This window comes from Miniopterus schreibersii (assembly GCF_964146895.1).
Source record: "Miniopterus schreibersii genome assembly, chromosome: 2".
NCBI lineage: Eukaryota > Metazoa > Chordata > Mammalia > Chiroptera > Miniopteridae > Miniopterus > Miniopterus schreibersii.
In genome coordinates, this window is record NC_138102.1 from 126707746 (window position 1) to 126734332 (window position 26587).

At 36.3% G+C, this 26587-nt stretch overlaps 2 protein-coding genes across 3 annotated transcripts in view; one reads left to right on the forward strand and one right to left on the reverse strand.

Annotated features, from left to right (window-relative positions):
* Window positions 1-2492: 2492 nt before the first annotated feature.
* THAP2 (THAP domain containing 2) lies at window positions 2493-16692 on the reverse strand. The gene is made up of 3 exons (XM_081127615.1): window positions 16086-16692; window positions 9083-9278; window positions 2493-6664 (listed from the first exon to the last, which is right to left on the reverse strand). The coding sequence occupies exons 1-3, from the start codon at window positions 16154-16156 to the stop codon at window positions 6278-6280; spliced, it is 654 nt and encodes a 217-aa protein (XP_080983741.1). The 5' UTR covers window positions 16157-16692; the 3' UTR covers window positions 2493-6277.
* An 83-nt stretch (window positions 16693-16775) lies between these two features.
* Window positions 16776-26587, forward strand: part of ZFC3H1 (zinc finger C3H1-type containing) — a 51481-nt gene continuing 41669 nt past the window's right edge. For both annotated transcript variants that reach the window (XM_081130785.1, XM_081130786.1), the window contains exons 1-2: window positions 16776-17643; window positions 22559-22969. In XM_081130785.1, the coding sequence (XP_080986911.1) occupies window positions 17049-17643; window positions 22559-22969 (1006 nt within the window). In that variant the 5' untranslated portion in view covers window positions 16776-17048. The remainder of the gene's footprint in view (window positions 17644-22558; window positions 22970-26587) is intronic.

A 26587-nucleotide genomic window follows, 5' to 3' on the forward strand; every position in this document is an offset into this window, starting at 1 on the left:
TTTCACTTCCATTTTTCTTAGTGTCCAATTCTTGCTGTTGTTCTCCACAAACAAATTATTTTGGCTTAAGACTGAAACAATTTGGGGAATTAACCCTTTGCGGTCGTATGTCTGCTCTCAGCCACCACAGCAAGGAACCGTACGAATCTTAACTCCATTCATGTATCAGTTCATAATTTCTCTGAAAGCTCTTAATTCCGACCAGTACAACACCCATGTCCAAATTTAATATGACCGCAAAGGGTTAATGTAGTTAAGATAGACTATTATTTAAAAAAACAACAACACATGATTTTGTGGTGATGGCCAGAGGGAGGGGCTGGGTGGAGGTGGGTAAAGGGGGGAAATAGGGGACATCTGTAATAGTGTCAACAATAAATTTATAAAAACCCCATAATTTTACACTCCAATAATTTTTATAGACTTTAACAATCTTAAAAATATCAACAAAGTCGTTTTCTATTTACTTTAATAGCCATTTTCTAGCAACAGAGGATTTCTGGTTAAGCATTTTTTAAACTTTATTTCTCAAGATACTAGTAGGTATGCTACCCTCTGCCTCTACTCCCCACCCAATACCTCTGAGCAAATTTAAGGTTGAGAAATATTGTATACTCGTAGGACTGTGAGAACGCATTGTTAAAGGCTCTGAAAAGTTAAGGAACTTGAACATCTTTAAATCTTTCCAATAGAGTTAATTCTGTTTTACCAGATTCATTCCTTTCACTCAGAAAACATGAGATTGAGAATTTCTATAGTAACCAGAGCAACAGACTGAAAATTCACTGTTGCATTAATAACCTTTAAATGTCACAGTATAAATACCTATTTGTTTATTTTTTGACATAAACAAGTTTGGATTTTTCTGGGATAGACATTTGGTACTTAACACCAATTATAAAAATCATCCCAATGGCAAAAAGCACCTACCATTGCCAGGAAAGTATCAGTGGGTTCTATGTACAATCCCTTTGAATCTAAGTTAAAGGAGTGGTTTAGATTTTTTGAAATCTAATATCTGAACGTCTAATGTATACATGTCAGACCCAAAAAGAAAACAAAACACCTACATATACTGCATTGAAGGAACATAGGAGGTGAAAATAGATACGTAGACAATTACATTATAGTAATATGGCAACTTTAAGTTGTGTATAAAACAGGACTCAAGGAGTAAAGCACTTATGTCACTTTGGTATGTTAAAGCAGCGATTTTCAACCAGTGTGCCACAAGAATTTTTAAAACATGCAGTAATACGTGACTATTTAGTCAGGAGCACTGGCCATTTTCCCCTCAGATTGTCAAATAAAAAAAATGACAACAGCCAACACTGCAGCAGCCTTCTGGTGTGAATGAATAAAAATTATACCAATTTTTTTGTCAGATTGGCAAAAAATGTATATTTTGGTCGGCTGCAGAATTTTAGTAATTAATGTATGCTGAGATGAAAAAGGTTAAAAATCACTGTTGAAGGTATCAGAGAGGGAGTGTCAACGCTGAGACTTGACGGATGAGAAGGAGTTGGTTGTTACCAAGCTAAGTGAAAGACAATGTGTAAAGGTTTGGTGGCTAAGAGGAGCATGAAAATAGGAAGTTCAAGAGAATGGAAAAGAGTCAGGGATCAAGTTTGAAATATCTAAATAATTAAACTGAAAATTAATCTGATAGGCACATATCTGCTTTCTTGACATTAAACACAAAGATTTTTTTTAGAAGTTTTTTGAGCACAAATTTTAAAAGCCTAGGCAGTAAATTTAAGACTGGTATGTTGAATTAGAGTCAACTCATTCTAAAAGGGTATTAGGAAGAGGGTATGGAACAGTGAGGGCAGGAACAAATGGAGTATTTTTTTCCCAGTAGCCTTGAAGACATTGACCATGTCTGTCTAGTTCATCCTAGTTTGCTCAATGTCTCTTAGTGAATGTTAAGATAGTATGTTTTGAATTAAAGTATTAAACAATACTTTAATAATCAAAAAGAAAAATCACATCTTGTATCCTTTTAATTAAAATAATGCTTTGATAATCATATCTACAAGTAAATCTTTTTGTTAGCCTCAAATTATTGTCAGTGTAGACAGAATTTTTATAGCCGTTGGTATATCTGGTTTAGATTGCATAACCAGTATTCAAAACATTGCACATAAACTATAATGGACGTTTAGATATAACTTGAGCAACAAAAACGATAATGATAATTCCTCTTCCAGGCTTTACATATCTTTATTTTATTTACATTGGCTTCAATTTAGGGAGAAGAACTTCTACAGAAGTATCACAAGGGGTCGATTTAAGGGAAGGACTTCCACTGAAATGTTCATGCACATTTTTTGGAAATAATAGTCATGATAGTAATGTCCTTGGAAAAAAGTTTTTAATATCAACATACTCAGAATACATTTTTTATGAATACAATATGCAGTTATTTAATATATATTATAAAATAATTTTAGAAAGTTTTCAAACTTTCTAAATAGCAAAAGAATCCCATTTTCTGGCATAAAATTGAACCATTTTCTATATATTATACCAAAATTAAAATTTACCCGTATTCTAGCATTGAGAAATAAGATAAAATACCAACATTATAAAGTGTACCTAGAAAAGATCAACGATGACTTCATAGACTATTCTTACAATATATATATATAAAATTTTATATTAGTTTTTTGGGAAACATGACTTGTCCTATTTTAATAACATGATTTACATATTTAACAGAGGGCTGTAATGCAGAATAGAAGATTTGGAGGCTGAAGACCAATGTTCAATCTAGAACTTCCTAGATTACTAGCACTCTATCCCTTGTGCCCGTTGGCACAATAAATGTCTGAATGAATAAGTTACATCAGCACAGATTTCTTCAGCTATAAACTGGAGAATCCACCTACCACACAGAATATTTGTGAACAAGAGAACTCATGGGTGCCATAGTGCTTTGTTAACTTTAAGACGCTGAGCTAAAATGTTTTTAAAGATCTGAGTTAACAGTTTGTTATTTTGTAAAAATATCAAATGTCAAATACACTCCAGTACTTGGCTTTGATGTAGTATTTTATTTAGTTACATTTTCCTATTAACAAAGATATCGTTAACAACAAATTTGTTCATTGTTCGTTTTAAAGGGAAAAATGTCGTACAACTCATTAAAAAGACACTGTATGCAATTCAGGCCAACATCAGTGTCCTTTTACTTCCTTTGGTTAAGTCATTAGAAATCTGTTTGTTTGAAAAGTATTTCATTATAAGAAGGTCTGAAGTTTATGTTATCATTAAATTCCAATGCAACATCATTTACCAAAGCACTTCACACATATGTCTTTTATAGCATTTATCATATTGTATAATAAATAATATTTTTTCCCCTCAGGAGACTTTGAGCAACTTAAGGGTAGAAAATAAAGTCCGATTCATCTTTATGTCAAGTTACTAGCCTTGGGCGGGTTCTTTATAGAGGTTAGTGCCTAAGTAGACATAGAATGAATGAACAGAAGATATGGGTTGTGTCCAGCAGAGGACAAAGAGCTATTATAATTCTGATTAGTTTATATTATATGGTCAAAGTGATAGTTGCTTTTTCTATTACAAGACTAGTTTTAAGGTAGACATATGTATGTTAATGAAAGAATTTGATGCAGATAGAGTTTGGAACATGTTTTCAGGACAGTAACATGAAAATGACATGGGGAAAATACCAAACATTTTTTTTACTTTAAAATTACTGAGTGGTAGTTTATTCAGTGGTCTCAAATAATAATGAACGGAGATTAAGTAACTTTGCTAAAAGCTTGTTGTATTTCATAATGTTCTATTTTTGTGATTTTAAAAATGTTATATTAAGATACCAAGATATTATTGTAAATGGGAATTAGCCTACATTAATTAGTGTTTTGTTTTGTATTGGGGAGGAGTGGTGAACCACATGAGAGTCTGTATTTGGAAAGCATAGTTTTTATGTTTAAATGATTATTTGCCTAATTTACTTTGAGGTATAAAGTAGATATGGTCAAAGTGTTTGCTAATGATTATGACTAGGTATTGGTAAAAAGATAATTTGAAACCATCTTAGAAAAACAACATGTAATGACAGTTCCAAGGAGCTAAATCTAATTATTTAAGATAAAATGACTAACAAGGTTTACAATACAGGGTGGGCAAATGTAGGTTTACAGTTGTTCATATGGAAAATAATACAATAATTAATAAATAATACAAAAATAAATTGTTTCATGTACTCACAACTGTAAACCTACTTCTGCCTCACCTTGTATACACAAAAGGATTTTCATAAATATTTAAGTGCCTTGTAATTAAAACAGACTTTTCCTACCCTTGCCTTTGTAAAATCTACTTGCTCAGGAGGCATTGCTTATTCAAAGAGGGTGCTAATAATGTAAAAAGACTGTTGGTAGGGTCCAAGCAGAACAGCAATCTAAGCCCTAGCCGAGTAGCTCAGTTGGTTAGCATACAGGCCCGATATGGCGCCAAGGTTGCCGGTTCGATCCCTGGTCAGGGTACATACAAGAATCAACCAATGAATACACAAATAAGTGGAACAACAAATCAATATCTCTCTCTCTCATCAATAAATTAAAAAACATTAACCCAGCAATCAAAACAGTTGGGGAAAAAATTTGTTTTTTTTAAATCATCAAGTAGCATTTACCTTATAGGAAAGATTTATAGCAGTTTATGATTAGGCGTATGTTACTTTCATATGGTGGTGTCAGAAAGCTTAAATCAGGATTGAATAACTTTGTATGATACATTAATAAAACTTTGCATGATTTGATCAAAGCTATTTGAAGGAAAGTATTCTTATTAAACGTTTATCTGGTGAAGTAAGGCAAATCCTTTAATTGGTCAAGTGGCAACTATAAGAATAGTACTGATATTCCATTTTGTAAAATAATTAGCACTTGCATAGCTTTATTCAGAGACACATGTATTTTTGTAGAGAACTATATTTTACTTCCCTTATGCAGTACGGTTGTTCTATTCTACTCTCACAAAGAAACGAGATAAACAGCAAGCTGAGTGGTTGAGCATTGACCTATGATCAGGAGATCGAGGTTCGATTCCTGGTCAGGGCACGTACCTGGGTTTGGGGCTCGATCCCCAGTAGGGGACATGCAGGAGGCAGCTGATCAATGACTCTCTAATCATTGATGTTTCTGTCTCTCCCCCTCCCTTCCTCTCTCTGAAATCAATAAAGATATATTAAAAAAAAAAAAGCAAAGCAAGCTGATGTGTAAGATAAATCGATTCCATTTTAAGTTTTAAGTTGTAAAGCTACAATATGCTAAGTAATGTTTTATAATTAAATTCTACTTTAGGTTTATGGGGGGGGAAAAGCTTGAAAGTTTTGGTATCAATATACCTGAAGGCAGAGGGAGTTTCCTAACATGGAACTTAATTTGCTTAATACATCAATTTTGAAATTCCAAATGTATTGGTTTTATTTTGAGTAAAACAGTAGTATACAAGTAGTATAGAGTTATTTTGTTTAATTAAAGTAAAAGCCAGATCTTGGTCTCTGCATTATTTCACAACATATTTTCTTAGAAGGTTGATATAATCGTTAACAGTTTTTACTAGTCTGAGGTACTCGAGGCCTTACTAGCCTGGATGACTCAAGGGTACTTCACATTCAAAAATATTTTCAAAATACTTTACAACCCATTTTAAAAGATAATATTCTTAGGACGGAGGGTCATGATTAGCTCACTTTTACTGTTAGAAAGGTACAGAAAGTTTAAATAAAAGAACTTGCCCTGTACCTCAGGCTTTTTAAAAACAAAGTTTCCAAATCACAGTGTCAATAATAATTAAATTAATATAAAATCTAGCAATTTCAAAGTCTTATTTAATGTTGGTTAACTCCTACTTACCATCTTACTTACAATGTAGTATCTCAACTTTGGTACACAAAAACATTTTTTTTGTTATATAAACACATTACTTGTCATAGACGTTTTTAAAAGTTGTTTAAAAAGGCAAAACCACAACATATCTTGCAAAATTTCCTAGCAAAATTTTAAAGTATGTAATTCTCATGTAAGGCACTTCCATGCTTTTTCAAAAAAGTTTCATAAAGTTTTCCATTTTTGTAATCAAGTCTTCATAAGTTATACAGTAATGTTACTTCAAGTAAAACTTTATTAAGTGCCCAATTTTGGCATTATTTCCTTAAATATCTTTACCTTTCAATAAAGGATGGGCATCAAGATCTACGCAGGCTAATCTTAAATGAAAGTACTCTAGATTGGTTTTAGATTTAGAGAATTGGTAACATTTTATCTTGTTGGTCTTGTTCAAGAATCTGGAAATCCTCCAAAGGAAGACTGCTTAAGGCAGTTGGTAAAATGTGTTCGGATGTGCCCTTAGGTAATATGTTGTTTGCTTCTAGATTCTTCACCAAGCATGTCGCTTTGATCCATCTTCGAGTTGCTCTGCGTTCTTTTTGTAGGCAAGTTTTCATTTTCCTTCTTAAACTTGCTATTTCTTTTTCTAGTTTAATTATCCTCTTTTTTGCCTCCATAGGATTCCTAAAGGCGTAACTGTGTTCAAGTAGCACTTGCTGACTACTAATGTTTGATTTTAAATTAGATGGTCCGGTTGGAGTACAAATGTTTTTCTTCAGAAGATTCCGTGACTTGAGTTTCTGGGCCAAATAAAATTAGAGGGTTGTACAGAAATTAAACAATATCACAAATAAATAAATTTTATCCAGGTTTGTGTAACAGTATTTAAACTGCTCTTTTAAAAACTGATTTTAAAAGACAGAAAACCTCACCAACCCATCTCATGTAATCATGGATTCACGTTTCTAAACCAGTTGAATTAAATAACTCCAGCCACCTACTTCTTTTTGTTTTCCCTTTACTGAGAGATACAAACATTAGTTTGGAAACAGACAATGGACTTCCAAGGTCTCGTCCAAATTATTGATTCTATGGAGACTTTACATATCTTTTGCAATTTGCTCACCAAGGCCAATATAATGTATTTAGACATTTGGTTTATGTGATACTGACTTGATCTCTTTTTTAGGTAAATGTTATTTTCTCAGTATTTCAGACCTTGGGTCCTACTTGATAAAAATATATCCCCAAATATCAAACTCCTGAATAGATTTAGTACTTATTAATTGCTCAGTTACAGCTTCCATTCAAGGCTTTAAAATGTAGGCAGACATTTTTGCCCAAATCAGAAACCTGAGGACCCTTTTTTCCTTTTTCACTTTCATTCAATTAGTCATTAAGTCCTATTAATTTGACATCCTATATATCTTTATCATGAATCACCTCTCTAGTATTCTTTTTTAAAAATTATTATTAAATTTATTGAGGTGATATTGGCTAATATGATCACATAGGTTTCAGGTGTGGGTTTCTATGTTTTAGGACCTGTATATTGTGCACTGTGTGCCCCCCACCCAAAGTCAAATCTTCTCCGGGCACCATGTATTAGGCCCCCTTCACCCCTACTCCCCTCTCTAGCATTCTTAATGCTACTCCCCACATCAGGTATATATAGTATCTAGCTTGAACATGTTAAAAACTTCTTTATTGATTCCCACCACATCTGGATCCTCACTAATCTGTATTCTGCCAGCAGAATAATTTTTCTACCAGATTTGATGTTTCTATACTGGCTGAATTCCTCCTTGCCTCCCCATTATCTAAAGAAAAAGAAATCTTTATATGGTATACTATGCTATTTAGGATTTTACCCATTCTGCCACTCATGATCTTGACTTGGACTCCAGCAATACTACACCACTTGTAGTTCCCAACTATATCATAACCTTATAACTTTGTGCCTTTCGTTCATTCAACAAACATTTATTGAAACACACAGGAACTTATTTATGAATTCTTGGGAACACAATGGTGAACAAATTGGACAAATATGGTTCCTATCCTCACAAAACCTACAACTGGCATGCCCTCTGCCTAGAGGAACTGGCAGGGACACTTTTTTGATCTTTACATCCTTAGCATCTGACTTAGAGTCTCACATAATGTAAAGTTCAGTAAATACTTGTTGAATGAATAAATGATCAAAATATCAAAAGTAAGGTATGCTTCAAGTTCAGCAAGTAGCTGAGTGTCACTGTGCCAGGCGCTATCTGAGTTGCTGAGGATCTGGAGTGAACAGGACAAAGTCTTGCTCTGTGGAGCGTTTCTCGTATCCGTGATAACCTGCTCACCACAGTCTCCCCACCCAAATATTAACTCATGCACACTTACAAATTCTTCTGTCACAAATAACTCAAGAAAAGCGGTTTTTCCTCTCAGAGGAAAAGATGCCCGTCCTCCTTTTCAAAGTTAACCTCTCTATTTTTGTTCATCCTACCCCTTTTTATTTTTTGGAGACCCTGTTTTTCTCAATTAGCTTTTTCCTTTCTGATCAGATCTTCCTCATCTATGTAAAATATTGTTTTAATACATCCATCCTGTACCTTAATTCTTTCCTTCCTTTTAAATATCACTTAGTAACATTTGATTATTTTGCATTCACCCTTCAACCCACTGGCTTTTGTTATCATGCTATTGCAGTTGTTCTGTGCTGGGTCAAGAACCCTCTCCTAAATTCCAAACTCCAAGCTCAAGCCCAGCCTAAATGCCTGAGCTCTATGAAGTTTTCTGTTATACCTCTCTCTGAACTTACATTCTTTGGTATAGTTCTGGTATTCTTTGGGTGAAGTGTTCTTAAATAACTTGGCACACGTTTTGTATGTCATCTTAAAATCAGAGCAGAGTGATGCTAGATGTTTCATTACTCATGATTTCTCAGTTTTACCAATGGTTCAGTTATTATTATTCAGTTATTATCAAATATTATCAATTATTACTGATAATAATTGGTAGTAAAGTAAAATTACAGTATAGGAAATTTGGATTAGGGAAAGACTTGAGCTCTAATACTGGCCTGCACCTTTACTGCACAAGAGGGAATTTTGCAACTTTCTTGAGGCATATCATCATATATGAATTTCAATATATTCTGAATTGTTCCATTTTATAGACAAAAAAAAAGGTTCTAAAAATGGGGTACAAAAAGCAACATTACCTACCATAGACTTTATATGAGTACAAAAATCAAAAATGGTTGGCACAGCATCCATTTTAAGTCGTCGGGTTTGTCCTGTTAGGTCAAAACAGGAGGCTTCAAAATGCTTTGAACAAAGAAAAGTGTGTTTTCCTGGCACAAAATTTTTGCGCCTAACCAGACGAACCCATTCTTTTCTTCTTTTAGGATCCAAAGGAAACCTTAAAAAAAAAAAAAAAAAAGGGCATCTCAAATTCCAACTAGCATACTTCTGGTCGTACCTAAATGATTAAAACATATTTTAAGTGGTGATGATTTAAAATGTCCTCAATTTATATAAAAATTTTAAAATTTCCAATATCCAGACACTGGAACAGAAACCAGTTCGTGCTAATTTTTCTAAGTTGTAAAAAAATTAATAAAAAACTGACTTGAGTGATTTTATATTTCGGTGCTTTAAAAAGAGATCTTTCTTCCTACTCTAGTCCTTAACATGGGCAGTAAAAATAAACAAGATTAAATTGATCTAGGCCCTGGCTGGGTAGCTCAACTGGTTAGAGTGTCATCCTGATATGCCAAGGTTGCTGGTTCAATCCCTAGTTGGGGCACAATAAGAATCAACCAATGAATGCATAAATAAGTGGAACAACAAATCGATGTCTCTCTCTCTCTTCCTCTCTCTAAAATAAAAATAAAAAAGACTAAATTGATCTAGATTAAGCTTGCATAGAACCTTATAAGCAGGAGTAACTTCACATTGCACATATACATGGTCAAGACAAATCAAATTATCTACAGATTAAATTTTATCAAGGAAAGCCTAGATAGATTCTGGTATGCCTTCCTCTGTGTTCCCTCATTATGATACTTACCACACTGTTTTGTAATTTTTCCATTTTAATAAATTTTCACAGAAAAGTAGATTATAAATTTCCTGAGGCCAGGAATCATTGTATTATTTTATCTTTTTGTTTGTTTGCTAATCCTCACCCAAGGATACTTTTTCCATTGATTTTTAGAGAGTGGAAGGAAGGGGGGGAGGGAGAGAGAGATACATGGATGTGAGATACATCGATCGGTTGGCATGTGCTCTGACCAGGGCTGGGGATGGAACCCACAACCCAGGTTCATGCCCTTGACTGGGAATCTTACCGGAGATCCTTTGGTGCCTGGGCCAATGCTCTGGCCACTGAGCCATGCTGGCCAGGGCTTATCTCTTTAACACTTAGTACAGTGCCTTGCAACAGTAAGGAATCAACAAAAATTTGCTTAATTAAAATGAGACAGAATATATAAATTAATAACTCACTGTATTACTTCCATGTAAATAGCACATATATATGTACATATATATATATATGTATATTAAAAAACTATATACATCTTTATTGATTTCAAAGAGAAGGGAGGGGGGAGAGAGAGAAACATCAATGATGCGAGAATCATTGATTGACTGCCTCCTGCACGCCCCCTGCTGGGGATCAAGCCTGCAATCTGGGCATGTGCCTAGATGGTGAGTCGAACTTCAATCTCCTGGATCATAGGTCGATGCTCAACCACTGAGCCATGCCAGCCGGCCTAAACAGCATATGTTTTTTAAAAAATGAACTCTTAAGCTATGTAGTACAGTAGAAATCATAATTACAAAAAGTAAAATGCTGCTGACAAGCCCAGCAGGAATGTTTTTCCTTTCATATTTATTTCAAATATAAAATATACTAATATGTATCCAGTTAAGGAAGAGAAAAATATAAGGGACTGTCAAAAATTTTAGTGGTAACTGTGTTGACTGACTTGGAAACATAAGAATCAACATTCACATGTAACAACTTTGCATTCAGTTCTTTAAGATTGATTACCTTATCCTTTTAAGTATTAATTATGAACTGAATAGTGTTTAAAAAGAACCATTCATGTTAGAAGATCATGTGACTCAGAAGTCCCTAACTGAAGCTTCACTAGGTAACAGCTTTGGTTGTATCAGATATCTGGGGTTTTCTCAAATGACCAGCAGTGAGGGGCACAAAGAGATGAAAGCCCAGATTTACTAGTAAATACCTCCAATCTCTTGTCCCTATCCCCTCAACCCCAAACATATCCTGATCTGAAGATACTAGCATTTGTATGTCACTCTACAGTTCATGCTTTCATATATGTAAGTTTTTTCTATTTCATTAGAAACCTCTGATAAATGTATCTACTCTACTTACCCCTCACCTATTAATAAAATGTATTCTCATTTCAAAGATCTCTGTTCCAATATTCAATGGTTTGGAAGTACTTCCTGTGACCTAAGCTAAAAAAAAATCAAGCTTTACTTTATAAACACTAAACTTACTAATTTTTCTTGTTGGGGGCCTCAATAAAGACTCAGAATTTACAAACTAGGTACTATAACTGGATTATCATTTGTATAAGACTCTTCAGAAATATGAAGCTTTCAGATATTTAATGTTTTTAAGCTCTTTTTAAAACTACCTAATTATGAAATCAGTGCCTCGAATTGAACCTTAACTTGAACAAACTTTATTTCCTTCTTTAAGACTCAATTTAGGAATCCTATCTTCCTAAAGAAGTTTCTCATGATCAGAAGACTAGGTTAGATGTTCCTATATGATATAGGACTAACATCACTGTATTCTAATTGCTTGCTTTTCTTCCCTTTTTTTTGAGAGAGAGAGGAGAGGAGAGAGAGAAACATCTATCAGTTGCCTCCTGCAAGTGCCCCAACTGGGAATCGACCCCAACATAAGGCTCCAACAGCCACATGGGCCAGGGCTAATTGCTTGCCTTTCTATCTCCACCACTAGATCATTAAATTTCTCCTAGCTGGGAACTGTTTTTCACTATATCCTGTTAAGTAAGCACTCAATGAACTTTTCCAAGTGAATCAATGAATAAATGAACTAATGGGGTTAGCTTAGCATTACTAAATAATGTTTAGTTATCTGTGTTTATGTAACAATTTTATATTTGATTTTGGATAATGCTTTTATACAGCATCAACCATAACCATATTTTGCATGTGTTGTTTGGATTTTTCTTAGTATATTCAAAGGGTGGTAGATATTAGCTCATAGTTGAATTTAAGTAATAATAAATCATCCTGTAAATATTTAAAAAATAACATAGTGGTAACAGATAGATATATGTTTGTCTGCACCATAATAAAACCAGGCTTTCAGAAACATTAGATGTTTTGGAAAAAAATCACTCAACATTTTAAACAATGCTATTTTGCTTGGTTGGGTCTTTAATAAATGGCTGAATGCCTCTTATATTCCAAGCACTGTCCTAGGCACTGTCCCAAGCACTGAACACATAGTGGTAAACAAAACTGACCTACTTTTATGGTATCTACGTTCTACTAAGGGTATACTGTAATGAGGAAGATAAGAGGATTGGACAGCCTGATGCAGAAGAATGGCTGACAACATTGTCTCTCAAGTCAAATCAGGGGTTAATCTTGGTTCCTTTACATAATTAACAGCTAGGTAACTTCAGGCAAGTTATGCAACCTTTTCAGGCCTTAGTTTTATTATCTATAAAGGTACCATTATAATGGTATCTAGTGTGGTTCTAGGGATTAAATGAGACAGTTTATGGCAAATGGTAAATAAATGCTATTTGTTAGTATAAAAGTAACTACGAGGTCAAATGGCACCATAAAACAGGAATAGCTAATCTAGTCTGGAGGCTTTAGGATAGTAGGAATTAGCTAGGGGAATTAGCGTGGGAATAGTGAAGAATGTTATGACATGAAATGATGCCAGAGGGCTTTCTAAGTTAGAGTAATTTTGAACTTTATCCAAAATGGCATTGGTAAGCCATGATAAGTCTTATTTTATAGAGCTGACTGTTAACAGAAAGTGTTTTAACTGGCTGTTAAACAGCCATTATTAAAAATTAAATCATGTAAATTTACAATAAATTAAAAACAAAGGTAATACTAAAAACCCATTACTTCTTAATTATTTTAGTATTATCAATACTTTTTTTTTTTTAAGTTTTTTATTGATTTCCGAGAGACGGGAGAGGGAGAAATAGAAACATAGATGAAAACATCAATTGGCTGCTTCCTGCATGCCCCCTACTGGGCATTGAGCCAAAACCTGGGCATGTGCCCTGACTGGGAATTCAACCAGTGACCTCCCAGTGCATGGGACAACGCTCAACCAAATGAGCCACACTGGCAAGGTATATTATCTATTTTCTTAAAATTATTTATGTCTGGTATATCTGTATGGTAAATATGCTACATAGAATAGTGTGGCACTGTACATTTCTTCCCAACTTTATGATGTCATGTTGGTAGTTTGAAACCAGCCAGGGTAGGAGTATTTATATCATAGAAGTAGGGCAAATACTACAAATCAGGGCTTTCCCCTTCCCTGGAGATTCTGTTGTTAAGCATTTGGCAATACATTATTGATTACAGAAGAGAAGTTTGGAGTACAGGAATGGAAGTAGTGAACCAGCTAAGAGGTTGATATAATGATCCAGTCAAAAGGGAATGGGGAGAAGTCAAGGAAGGATGACCTTCCAGTTTCTGGGTAGATGTTGTTTTCATTTACTGAGAAAGGGCTTATGGGAAATGGAGTAGTTTGAGGGAAGGGCAAGCTTATTAGTACAGTTTGGATATAAATCTGAGGAACTGGAGAGAACAGGGAAATACTGAGACACTTGGCCTATAGGTCTGGAACTCATTAGAGAGTTGGACTGGAGATAATTGATTTGAGAAGCATCAGCAAGTAATGTTAAGTGAGACCACAGGAACAGCTGAAATCTTTTTAATAAGGCCACAGAAGTAAGTGAAAACCACAAAATTAGTGTCAAGTAATTCAAAAGTAGAGAGTATTTCAAGGAGGAAATGATCACACGCCATGAAAAAGGAATGTAGGAGTGACAACTCATGTTAGCAAGAGCAGTTTCAGAAAACTATTGGTGAGACCTAGTCTGGAAGGGCTAAGAAATAAGAGAAATGAAGACAGTTACATTTAGGCAACACAAGTTGTACATGAGAATAAAGGAGGCTACCAATGTCTTAGGAGAGGAGTTAATTTAATATTGTTTGTATTTATAAAATAGAAATGTATTGTGAATAATGTTATATGGAAAGGAAGTATGCATGCTACTGCATCACTGTGCTTCTCTTAAACATTCAGTATTATTGGTGCCTTGCCTTTTCCTTCTCTCATCTTCCAAATCAAATTATCAAATACAGTAGTATCTCCTCAAATATTTCTCAGATCTGTCCCACTTCTTTCCATCCTGTCATTACTACTATAGTCGAGGCCACTGGATGTCTCCCTTGTTTTATGACAGGCTCCTGTTTTTTCTCTATCAAATCTCACCTCTTCTAGTCTACTGCTGGTTGTGCCAGCAAAGAAGTACATTGTATAGTTCAGTTGACACTATAGCAGAATTCCCTGTGAAAGAAACAATAGGTAAGTGAATGTTCTTTAATAAGCTTCTTTCTCATCAAATTCATCTCTTGATGATGCTTAACCAGCACTTTAAATAACACTATTCTCCACACTTCAACCAGAGGACTTTTTAATATGCACATTTAATCATGGCATTCTTTTAAAACCCTCCACGGCTTCTTAAGTACTAATGGATAAAATAGAAAATTCTTAAAGGAGCATATAGGACCAAATCTATGTCACCATTTGGTCTCATTTGAAATTTCACATCCTTTTAGAAGTGTTCTTTGACTTTACAAGGCTAAGTTAGTTCTTCCTGAATGTCTTTTCTGTAGCACTTATCTGTAATTATGTTTGTCTTTCTTTCTCATGACACGCTAAACTCCAGGAACATAAGAATTTTCTGGAACCCTATCACGCAAATAAGAAGTCGGTACACATTTGGTGGATGAATGAATAAAGCACTACATTTGCATGAAGTAGTTGAAAACAGAAACATCACAAAGATTTTTTTTCAGTGGCAACTTTTAATAAGGGAGTAAACTTAGTCATCATGAGGTAGGGAAAAGGTCAAGGATATGATTTCCCACATTCTAAGATTGTATTAAGTTGTGAGGTATATAAAAATCAGAACTGTTTGCACTTAACCTTTTTTAAAATATGTTTTTATAGTTTTTTTTTTTGTTTTTTGTTTTTTTTTTAGAGAGAGAAAGAGGAAGGAAAAGGGAGAGAACATCGACTGGTTGCCTCCTGCAGGCACCCCGACTGGGGATTGAACCCAAAACCTCGGTATGTACCCTGACCAGGAATGGAACGAGCGACCTTCCTGTGCATAGGACTATGCTCAACAGAGCCACACCACACCCTCCAGGGCTGCACTTAACTTTTTTAATGATTCTTTTTTTCAGTCACATGGCAGGCAGTTGCAGAGAAGGTAAACATTTACTTACTGTATATCATATAGTGTTCAAAGTACTTTCAAGAGTTCTGATTTGAGAGAGCTAAATAATTTTGATTGTTCTTCCTGCAAAGGAAGGGGAAAAAAGAAACTAGGTTCTTTTTATTACTCTGTTCTAGTAAGAACAGAGCTTATCTTTTGCATTTTCATTAACATCGCTGAATTCCACGATTATCATCCGTGATGACTCAGTTCCTCCGCAGAGTTACTCTGTGCGACTATTAGAAATCTAATCCTTCCCTTGTCAACTCAGCTAGGAAGGATTTCCTGATTTTAACGGGAACACAGTAGGCTTTAAGGTGATTGCCGACTTGAACAGAAAGATACCTTACGCGTCATTCATGTCAAGACCCGTCTAATACCTCGAAATAAAAGGGTAGAAAATCAAGGTAGCCTCCCGTCACTTTTACAAGGAGTAATCACCGTACAGAACTGGGATTTCTTTTTATAAAGTGAGTAAATCTTCCCCGAGGGGAGAGAAATATTGGACAGATTTGAGAAACACACAAAGGGAAAAGACTATAATGCTTCCCTGCTACCACCAGGGTAGTGAAGTTACGAGAATTAGCAGAATTCCCGGGTTCCTTCCACAAAAGCAATAACCTGGCAGCTCGCGTCCCCGCCCCCGCCCCCGCCCCGGTTACCTGTGGAAGCTGACGTTAATGTGCTTGTTGTAGGTAGCAGCACAGCCCGCCGCGGCGCAATTGGTCGGCATCTCCCTTTCCCCCTCATTCGGCGCTGTCGTGAGCCCGGTCTGAGGCGCCGTCTGCTACGCTTCCCTCGGGCGGGATGGACAAGTGAGGCGGGGAGAGGCCCACCCAGCGGAGTCGTGGGAGCGGGGTGGGAAGAAAGGGTGTGTTTGTGTGTGCGTCGGGTGGCGGGGGTCGACCTTCCCTTTCTCTTTATTAATATGGCGGACTTGAGACAGCCGAGCCCTCGGTCCCGCAGCTCCAGTCGCCTTCCTTTGCCTTCACCAACATGGCGGGCACAACCCTACCCTCTCCCTGGCCCCCCAAAAGGTAGCGGGACTACTGCGTCTCTTTAACAGCCGTCCTCGGAGCAATTAAAAAAGAAGAGGTATTACCCACCGTCCCGCCCCCCATCTCTACGATACTGTCTCCGGGCCGAGATTAAGAACAGGCCCGCCCGTTCCAACACGCACCCAGATATTCCAATCCAGAGTCTAAGGTGGGTGTGAGTTGTCGGCTAGAAGGACAAACCCTAAGACAGGGAAGAAAAACTACAAATCCCACTGAGAATCGCGTGGTCTTAATAATTATCGCGGGAACTGAGAGCCTTGTTTCCTGTGTGCCGCAGGAAGTGACGTCGCGGGCAGAGCCACTTTCAGGAGCCCTTTTCTCGCGAGGCGGAAGAAACCCGCTCGCGGAGGAGCAAGGGGGCGCTAGGGTAGGGAACTGGGTTGCGACAGTCCGGCGAGAAAGAGCTTGGGTGCCGGGAAGTTGGGGAGCAGAACCCGCTAGGTGTCCGAGTAGGGTAAGGCCGCACCAACCGGGTCCGTTAGAAGAGAAGGGACCGAGGAGGAAGCTAATTGTCGGGCGGTTCCCCGGACGGAGGGCTAAGGTTGTGTGGAAGGCGCTGCCCCCGGGATGGCGACCGCAGATACTCCGGCCCCAGCCTCCAGTGGCCTCTCACCCAAGGAAGAAGGGGAGCTAGAAGATGGGGAGATCAGCGATGACGATAATAGCCAGATACGGAGCCGGAGCAGCAGCAGCAGCAGCGGCTGCGGGCTGTTACCGTATCCACGACGAAGGCCTCCTCACCCGGCCCGGGGCGGTGGATCCGGCGGAGGCGGTGGCTCGTCGTCGTCGTCGTCCTCTTCTCAGCAGCAGCTGAGGAATTTCTCACGCTCGCGGCACGCGTCGGAGCGGGGCCACCTCAGGGGACACAACAGCTACCGACCCAAAGAGCCGTTCCGATCTCACCAGCCCTCCGTGCGGATGCCTTCGAGCTCGCTGTCCGAAAGCAACCCCCGACCGTCCTTCTGGGAACGGAGCCACATCGCCTTGGACCGTTTCCGCTTTCGAGGCAGGCCTTACCGGGGTGGGAGTCGCTGGAGTCGGGGTCGTGGAGGGGGTGACCGAGGAGGCAAGCCGGGGGGCAGACCACCTCTGGGGGGAGGACCGGGATCCGGATTCAACGGCAGTCAGAGCTGGCGTGAGCCCTCCCCACCTCGGAAGAGTTGTATCCTTAACGTGGCGGTCGGCCCTGGGTGTGTCACTAAAGTTTCCCTTTAGCGTCATTACTAGGTCTTTGAGATGAGTAACTTCTCTGAACCGTCAGAGCCGCTAATTTGTTACTTAAAGTAAGTTTTTTGGTAATAATCCCATGTGTCACACTGTAGTGTTTTTAAAGATTGTTTTATTGGGTATATTGTTTTTTAACATTACCGTGTCATGGTTTGGGGCCAAGCTAGTGGAATCTAAGACTAAAATCAGATTTGTAATAGTACATCAGAAGCCCACGTTTCATTAGCATTTGTTTTTGCTGGTACAGGAACGTTATATGTGAGGTCAACTTGGATTGTTAGAGGGGGCAAAATACATAGTTACAAACAATTTGGGGAATAGTGTTCTTTTATCATATTACACTTTGATACTGTAAATTACGAAATTTCATTCTGCCTAATCCTACCGTTTCTGTTTATGATTCTGTTTTTACCTTTCTTGATTTATTCTTAGATATTGGTGTCTTTTAAAGTGGGGGGGAAAAAAGACCATTGTTGGTATTACCTTCAGCAACTCTGTTAATTGAGAGGTTTTAAATTCATATAACTTCTTGGAAAACTTTACCTTCTTAAATTCTGTATTAGTTCACTTTTTTGACACTTTATAATTCTTAGTGCTGACAGATGTGGGTCAGAAAGAGAAGGATAAACTTAACAGCATTTTAATTTTAACAAATTGGAAGCCATGAGGATGTATGGGAAGGTGGAGATTGTGGCGAGGTTAAGAAGGAAAATAGCAAAATATCTGATTTTTGTTCCCTCTAACCTTATTAGTTATCTTTAGTATTCCTGAGTTTACTCAGGACTTAAACTGAAAAATTAGTCATCTGACGTTTTGCTGTTTTGTGATGGGTTGGTAGAACTATGCCTTGACTTATTCCATGATAACTACATAAAAGTGGTTTACTAAGCACTTTTATTACTGGTTGCAATTTCCATGGTTTAATGATTTTTTAATGTAGTTATTATATATGAAACTTACATATAATGACATTTGTTTGGAAGACACTCAACATTATTTTTATAGTTTACTTAGAACCATATGGTCTTTTTCATATGTCATGATATAAAGGGGGCAAGAAATGTAGGTTTAGGTAAGAAGTAGCAGCTTCTGGTGCTAGTGGCGTGTAAAAGCTTATTTCTGCAACCAAAAGTTGGGTTAGGAACATTCCAGGAATATGTCAGAGAAAATCATTAGGTATTTAACTTTTGAAGTTGGAAAATCTCTGCCTAAGATATTTATTAACCAAGGATTTGTTCATTGTCAATTCTGAATCTAAAAACAGAAAGGTATTTAAGCACATGTATGTATATTTTTTAAGAAAAGATGAAACTTGTAATTTGTATTGGAGAGACAGACTTAAATAAATAATTAGTTTAATGTAAAATGTTCAAATTGAAGTATGTAAAAAGTATTATGGGAGCTCAAAGTTTATTCTTATGTTATTCTATATTAGAGAAGAGGGTGATGAATGGTTCGCTTACCTCCTTCCTTTACCTTCCTTCTGTCCATTTAATATCAATTTGGACTGTCATATACCTTTATTAATTGCTAAGTTCATACCTTTTTATTAATAAATGGATATGAAGTTGTGGGGAAAAAGTACAGGAGGATAACCAGTCTGATTTCTGTAGTAACTTATCAGAAATAAGCTGTCTTGATGTTTTCCTTTTCACAGATGCCGCATTTAAGAAAAGGATGCTTGTTTTGATCCTCTGCTCATTGTTTTTCTCGTGAAGTATCACTAATCTGTCCTAGAGGTGGTATTCTTTTAAGATTTTGTAAAGGAAAACATAGTTCTCAGGCACTTTTGTATAATGTGAGCAAACAAAATTTGTAATACGAAATTTTATAAATTCAAATTTATTTCTTTTTTAAAAAACTTTATCTTTATTGTTTAAAGTATTACACATGTCCTCCTTTCCCCCCAGTGACCCACCCTTCACCCTCTCATCCCCCCAATTCAGATTTCTTTAAGACCAAGATTGAACTGAGTTTAATTCATATTTCCATTGTTGATTATAATAATGACATTTTTATTTTATAAATGTTACATTAAGAAAGAATAAGAGTTTTTCTGTGGCTCATTTCCATAATCCAGAAGTAAAGCAGCATGAGTACAGGTGGTTGGTGGTTTTTTGTTTTTTTTTAACTCCTTTCTCTATAATGATTAAGGTATGCTAAATGTAGCTTAAAAGAAATAGAATAAGCCAAATCCTATTGCTTTTCTTTTTTTAAAAAAAATATATATTTTTATTAATTTTAGAGAGAGAGGAAGGGAAAGGAGGAGAGAGAAGGAATCATTGATGTGAGATATGAGAGAGTCATTGATCAGCTGCTTCTTGCATGCCCCTTACTGGGGATAGAGCCTGCAACCCGGGCCTGTCCCCTGACTGGGAATTGAACCCATGACCTCTTGGTGCATGGAACGATGCCCAACCAACTGAGCCACACCAGCCAGTACCAGTACTTATTTTCATTTTCATTCTCATTCTTTTTTTTTTTTTTAAATTGATTTGAGAGGAAGGTGGGGAGAGAGAGAAACAGTGATATGCTTGGAATCGAACCCACCACCTTCCTGGCCTACGGGATGCTCCAGTCAACTGAGCCACGCCAACCAGGGCATTCTCATTTTTAATTTTTCTTAGTGTAGACACTTAGTCTTAGCATATGTCTCCTTTGGATGACTACTGTTTTAAACTTTCAAATCTGATGAGAGCTAAAATACTAGGTCAGTGTTTCTCATCAGTAGAAAGTCATTCTATTTTCACCTGCAGTTGTAAAGGTTGACAGTTCTTTTTTTAAACCAGATTTCAGCTAGAAATTGCATCCTGACCAGCTTAAAATGAAATCCTTTAAGTGTTTGCTTTTAGTTGTCCTTTATAGACAGAAGTAGATTTCAGTCCTGCTGGGTAGCTTAGTTGGTTAGAGTGTTGTCTTGCTATGCCAGGGTTGTGGGTTCGATCCCCAGTCAGGGCACATAGAAGAATCAACCAATAAATACGTAAATAAGTGGAACAACAAATTGGTGTTTTTCCCCTCTCTTTTTCCCCCGAACCCCTCGCCTCTCTAAAATCAATAAAATTAAAAATTAAAAAAAATAAGATTTCATTTAGCCTTGAAGATTAGTCAGTTAAAGTCATAACTCAGTGACTTTACCTCATTTTTCTGTCCTTTAGTTATTTTATTTCTTAAGAGTATTGAATCTTTTCCTTTTACAAATGTTTCCAAGGTTATGTTATTTTTAAAAAATTACTAGTGTCATGCCTTTATTTATTTACTTGTTTAATATGTTTTTATTGATTTCAGAGAGAGGAAGGGACAGGGAGAGATAGAAACATCAGTGATGACAGAGAGTCATCAATCGGCTACCCCCTACACCCCCCCTACTGGGGTTCAAGCCCACAACCCAGGCATGTGCCCTGACCAGGAATCAAACCCTGAACTCCTGGTTCATGGGTCAATGGTCAACCACTGAGCAACACTGGCCAGAGTTGTGCCTATAGATAGCTCCATTGAAAAGTGAGATGTAAATGCAGATAATTACAGAACTTATGTACAAAGAATACATATCAGTGGGGTGGGGTAGCAGATAATTTTTTGGCTTCACATAGGTGACATTTGAATTGGAGTCAATTTGAAGAACTGAAAAACCTAGGCACAAAGCTATGCATGAATTGTGATGAACAGGAAGGGTGAGATTGGAAAGGAAGTATGGGTCAAATCATGGAGGCATTGTATGAAACTAGTATTCTTTCAAGAAACTTGGCTCTGAAGAATAGAGATCAGAGAACCAAGGATTTACCAAAACAGTTTTGCTAGAACCATTAAGATTTTCAGTTGTAATGCTTGTTTAGTTTCTAAAATATATGGTATTGATACCCATTCTTGAATTGGTCATTAGGGAAGTTTAAAATGTTTGCAAGTTGCTTGTCCTGTAAGTTACTAAACAGAGAAGAAACATTTGGGAACTGTAATGCTATATTCTAGCTGATTCAAATGATCATATTGTATTAAAACCACATGAAGTACTTGTCTTTTCTCTTGTTAATTTGTAGGCTGGAAAAGTGAGGTGTAACAATTCTCATGTATAAATTATTTTGAATAAAAATTGTAGGTTGGAACTTTGTAGCCATTTCCAAGAAAAGTTGTGCTGTGTTTGTCAGTATGTTAGAGACAGAAATAACTGAGATAATTGGTTTAGGGGAAAATGTTTAGAAGATACTTTTTGAATACTATTTAAAAGTTTTATTTTTTATCATATAACTACTTTCTTTGTCTTAGTTATACATGTGTTGGATGTTGGTATAGTTGATAAGCTCTAAGATTGTTATGTATTAGGTTTTTAAGTAAATGTTTCTTATTCATAAATCAGTCTTAATAATTGTCAGTATTCATTTTTTATCTCTTATTTTTAAAAATTTGACACATGAGAAGAAAGTAATTAAAAAACTTTCCTCCTGATTATCTGAAGTGTAAATTATCCACATCTGTGACAAACCATTCAGTTTCTCCCCTCTTCCTTCAGAAAGGAATCTAACATCAGCTCATTATGGGCTTTCCTGATACCTATAGAAAGAAGGATGTTATAACCTAACCAGATGGAATACCTGTGGATACTATGGGTAATAATTGACACTAGTGATTTTGTAAGTGGACTATTTATATGGATATTTGTTAAATTTGAAATGTGGGCACAGAATGAAAGTGGGCATTAGTAGCACATACATTAAAATGGAATTTAGTAATTTAAAAATATCACTTCATCTTTCTTGAAAAAAGGGAGACAATTCATCTGTTATTACTTAATGTGTTTTTGTTAAATTAACTGGAAAATTTTTGGAAACTGGTTTCCTTAATATGCTGTTCAGCCAAAAGTTTTGGTAGATCTCCATCAAGAAAAAGTTATTCATCAAAAAGTGAAAACTGTGGGGAAGAAACTTTTGAAGATTTACTTTTGAAGTATAAGCAGATACAGTTGGAACTGGAGTGCATCAATAAGGATGAAAAACTAGCTCTGAGTAGCAAAGAAGAGAATGTGCAGGAAGATCCAAAAACATTGAACTCTGAGGACCAAACAAGCACTGATAATGTCAGTATTACAAAGGACTCAAGTAAAGAATTAGCTCCTGAGGAGAAAACACAGGTCAAAACTTTTCAGGCATTTGAATTAAAACCACTCAGGCAAAAATTGACTTTACCAGGAGATAAGAACCGATTGAAAAAAGTTAAAGATGGAACAAAACTTTCCTTGAAATCTGACACTACTGAATCCAGTCAAGGTAATGGAATTAAACACTTCAATTAAGTAATAAGATTATTTTATCTCTAAAGGGGTAATGACCTATTTTGGTGGCATGCTTCATTGATATGATTCTAATAATTGTGAATTATTCTTGCACATTCTATACAGTCACACCATTGAATGATGATGTTTGTTTCATTCCAATCTTTTTTTTTTTTTTTTTTCCTTACTTGCTGGTCAAAACTTACAGTACAATTTTTAGTATAAGTAATAGTGAGCACCTTTGTTCCCTAACTTAAAGGGAATGCTTTTGACATTTACCATTAAACATGGTGTTTAAGTTTTTGTAAGTATCCCTTGTTGGGTAAAAGTTTTTTTCTTCCTTCCCCCTTTTGCTTGTTTGAGATTTTCAGCATGAAATGGATGTTAAAGTTTATCAGGTCTTTTTACTTCATTATTGAGAAGAGCATTCATCTAATTTTTCTCCTTCAGTTTATTAGTGTAGTGGATTATGTTAATTGATTTTGTAGGGTTAAACTACTCTTGTGTACTCGAGATAAATGCAGCTAGTTCATTGATATATCATTCTTATGCATCATGGATTTGGTTAGTTAATTTTTCTTTTTGTAAATGTATAGTTTATAATACAGTAAAATGTATCCTTTTTAAGTGTGCAGTTTTTTTAGTTTTGACAAATGCAGGCAGTTGGGTAACCATCACCAGCCTCCAATTAAGATATGGAACAGTTCTATTAACTCCCACTGATTCTTCAGTCCCTCACTTCCCAAACCCTTAGCCCACCTGTTAACTGCTGATCTCTACTGTTCTTATAGTTTTGCTTTTTCAAGACTGTCATATAGCCCTGACTGGGTGGTTCAGTTGGTTGGAGTGTTGTCCCATATACCAAAAGGTTGTGGATTCGATTCCTGGTCAGGACACATACCTAAGTTGCTGGTTTGATTCCTGGTTGGGGTTTGTACGGGAGGCAACAGATTGATATTTCTCACATTGATGTTTCTCTTTCCCTTCCTTTCTCTCTAAAATCAATAAAAACATATCCTCTCGTGAGGATTAAAAAAAAAAATTCATATAAATGGAATCATATAGTACATTGCCTTTTGCTTCTAGCTTCTTTCACTCAGCGTAGTGTATTTGGGATTCATCCATGTGGTTGTATATATTAGTAGTGTGTTATTTTTTGTTGTTGAGTGTTCTATTGTATGGCTATGCTACAGTTTGTTTATCCATTTCCTAGTTGGAGGGACATTAGAGTTCTTGCAGTTTCGGGCAATTTAAAACCTTCATAAATAAAGGTTTGCTAATGCTTTGTTTAGAATTTTTCATCTAGGTTTAAAGACTAATTTTTTACCCTTCTTTTGCTCTCCAAGATTTAATATAAGGAGGTGATGCTCAAAATGAGTTGGGGAGTAGTTCACTTTTTATTTTCTGGACTAGTTCAAGATTGGAATCATTCCTGGGATATTTGATAAATCTTGCTGATTAAAGGGTCTGGATGCAGTTTTTTTCTGGGAAGATTTTAAACTACAGTGGTACCTCGGTTTTTGAACGTCTCTGTTGATGAACATTTCAGTTTATGAACGCCGTAAACCCGGAAGCAAATGCTTTGGTTTTCGAACATGTCTCCGAAGTCAGATATGCCACACGGCTTCCGCTGAGTGCAAGATCCTGAGGCCTAGCTGTAGGCTGTTGATCCCTCGGTTTTCGAACGTTTCAGAACTTGAACAGTCTTCGGGAACGGATTACATGAGAAAACCGAGGTACCACTGTACTGACTGTTCATGTTCTCTATTTCTGGTTAAGGCAGTTTATGTAAACTATTTTTCTAGTAATGTGTCCATTTCCTGTAAGTTGTAAAGTCTATAAAAAAATTATTCTTAAGAATCTCTTTCCTGCTTTAAAAATTATCTGCAGCATTGATAAACTCTTCCCCTTTTAAAAGATTTCCCCAGAAATAAGTCCATAGCTCTTAAAACTCATTCATTTTCAGCCTCTTTCCTGTTAAGATCATTTTGGGCTATGAAGTTTCAACTTTAGCTACATCTGTTTGCGACGTGTAAGTTTTTAAAATTCACTTCTAAATATTAAAAAAATTTTCTTTCTTTGACCCATAGGCTATTGGGAGTGTTTAACTTCCAAACATGAAGGTTTTCTAGCTGTACTTTTTGTTACTGATTTCTAAGTCAATTACATTGTTGGAGAATGAAATCTATATAATATCAGTCTTTTGAAATATTTGTATAGGCTTGCTTTATTGTTTAGCATATGATTGAGTTTTAGAACTGTTCTGTATGTGTTTGAAAGAAACATATGGATTGTTATATCAAGCTTTTTTAAAAAAATACATCTTTATTGATTTCAGAGAGGGAGAGATAGAAACATCAGTGATGAGAGTCATTGATCGGCTGCCCCCCACACGCCTCCTACTGGGGATTGCGCCCGCAATCCTGACATGTGCCCTGACTGGGAATCGAACCATGATCTGGATCATAGGTCGATGCTTAACCACTGAGCCACGCCGGCTGGGCTAGGTCAAGCTTTTTATGTTGTTCATATATCTTCCTTCACTTTTTGATCTGCTTGATCTATTACTGAGAGGTTTGTTAAAATCTGCCACTATGATAGTGGTTTTCAGTGTTTGCTTTAAGTACTTTGAGGCTTGGGAATTGACTTACACTATTCTCATTATTATGGAGTTACCTTCTTTATCTCTATAATGTTTTTGCCTAAAAGGCTATTTTGTCTATATTTTTAGCCATACCATCTTTCTCTTGATAAGTATATATGCCTTGTATAGTATTTTTCATTCTTCCAATGTTTCTTTATCCTCGTGTCTCAGATGTCACTTGTACATAGTATAGAGCTAGGTATCATTTGTAATTTAGTCTGACAGTCTTGTCTTTTAACTAGAACATATAGTTCATTTACATTTTTTCATGGTTACTGATATTCGGATTTTCTTTGTTCCTTTTTTCTTTCTTGACTCTCTTGTTTTTTTTATATAATCTTTTTTACTTGTTTGAAAGTTAGTAACTAAGTTTCTGTTCTCATTGGTTCCTCTAGGAGTTATAACATGAATTCTTATCAATGTTTAAAATTATTCAAGGTCTTTACCCTCTCCCTGATATACAAGGACCAGAATTTGTCTGGCTTTGCCCATCTATTTAACACTTTCTTGGTTCACTCTTCCTTCTGTATCTAGAGTCACTTATGCTTCAAATACATTAAAAAAAATTTCCTTTCGCCCTGGCCAGTGTTGCGTGGTGGTTAGAGCATTGGCCCATGCGCTACAAGGTCTTAGGTTTGATCCCTTATCAAGGGCATGCATCTGGGTTGCAGGTTCTGTCCCTGCGGTCAATGTGTGTCTCACATTGGTGTTTCTCTCTGTCTCCATCTGTCCGTCCCTCCTTGTCTCCCTTCTACTCTCTCTAAAAATCATTGGAAAAAATATCCTCAGGTGAGGATAAAAAAAAAAAATTCCTTTAATGTGTGTTTGCTAGATGGAAAACTTATTTCTGTTTGCCCCCTTTTAAAAAGAATTTTTCTAGGTTTAGAATTCTAGGTTGGTTAATTATATTATCAACATATTGGAGATTTTTTTTTTTGTTTCTGTTGTTGATTTTGAAAAGTCAGCTAT

Bases quoted from the DNA above. Each gene is read 5' to 3' on its own strand.
- THAP2 (XM_081127615.1), bottom strand. From the start codon at position 16,156: ATGCCGACCAATTGCGCCGCGGCGGGCTGTGCTGCTACCTACAACAAG. The intron at 9,279-16,085 runs GTAACCGGGGCG...TTTTTTTTTAAG, and splicing joins ATTAACGTCAGCTTCCACAG to GTTTCCTTTGGATCCTAAAA. The intron at 6,665-9,082 runs GTAGGTAATGTT...TATTTGGCCCAG, and splicing joins GTACTCATATAAAGTCTATG to AAACTCAAGTCACGGAATCT.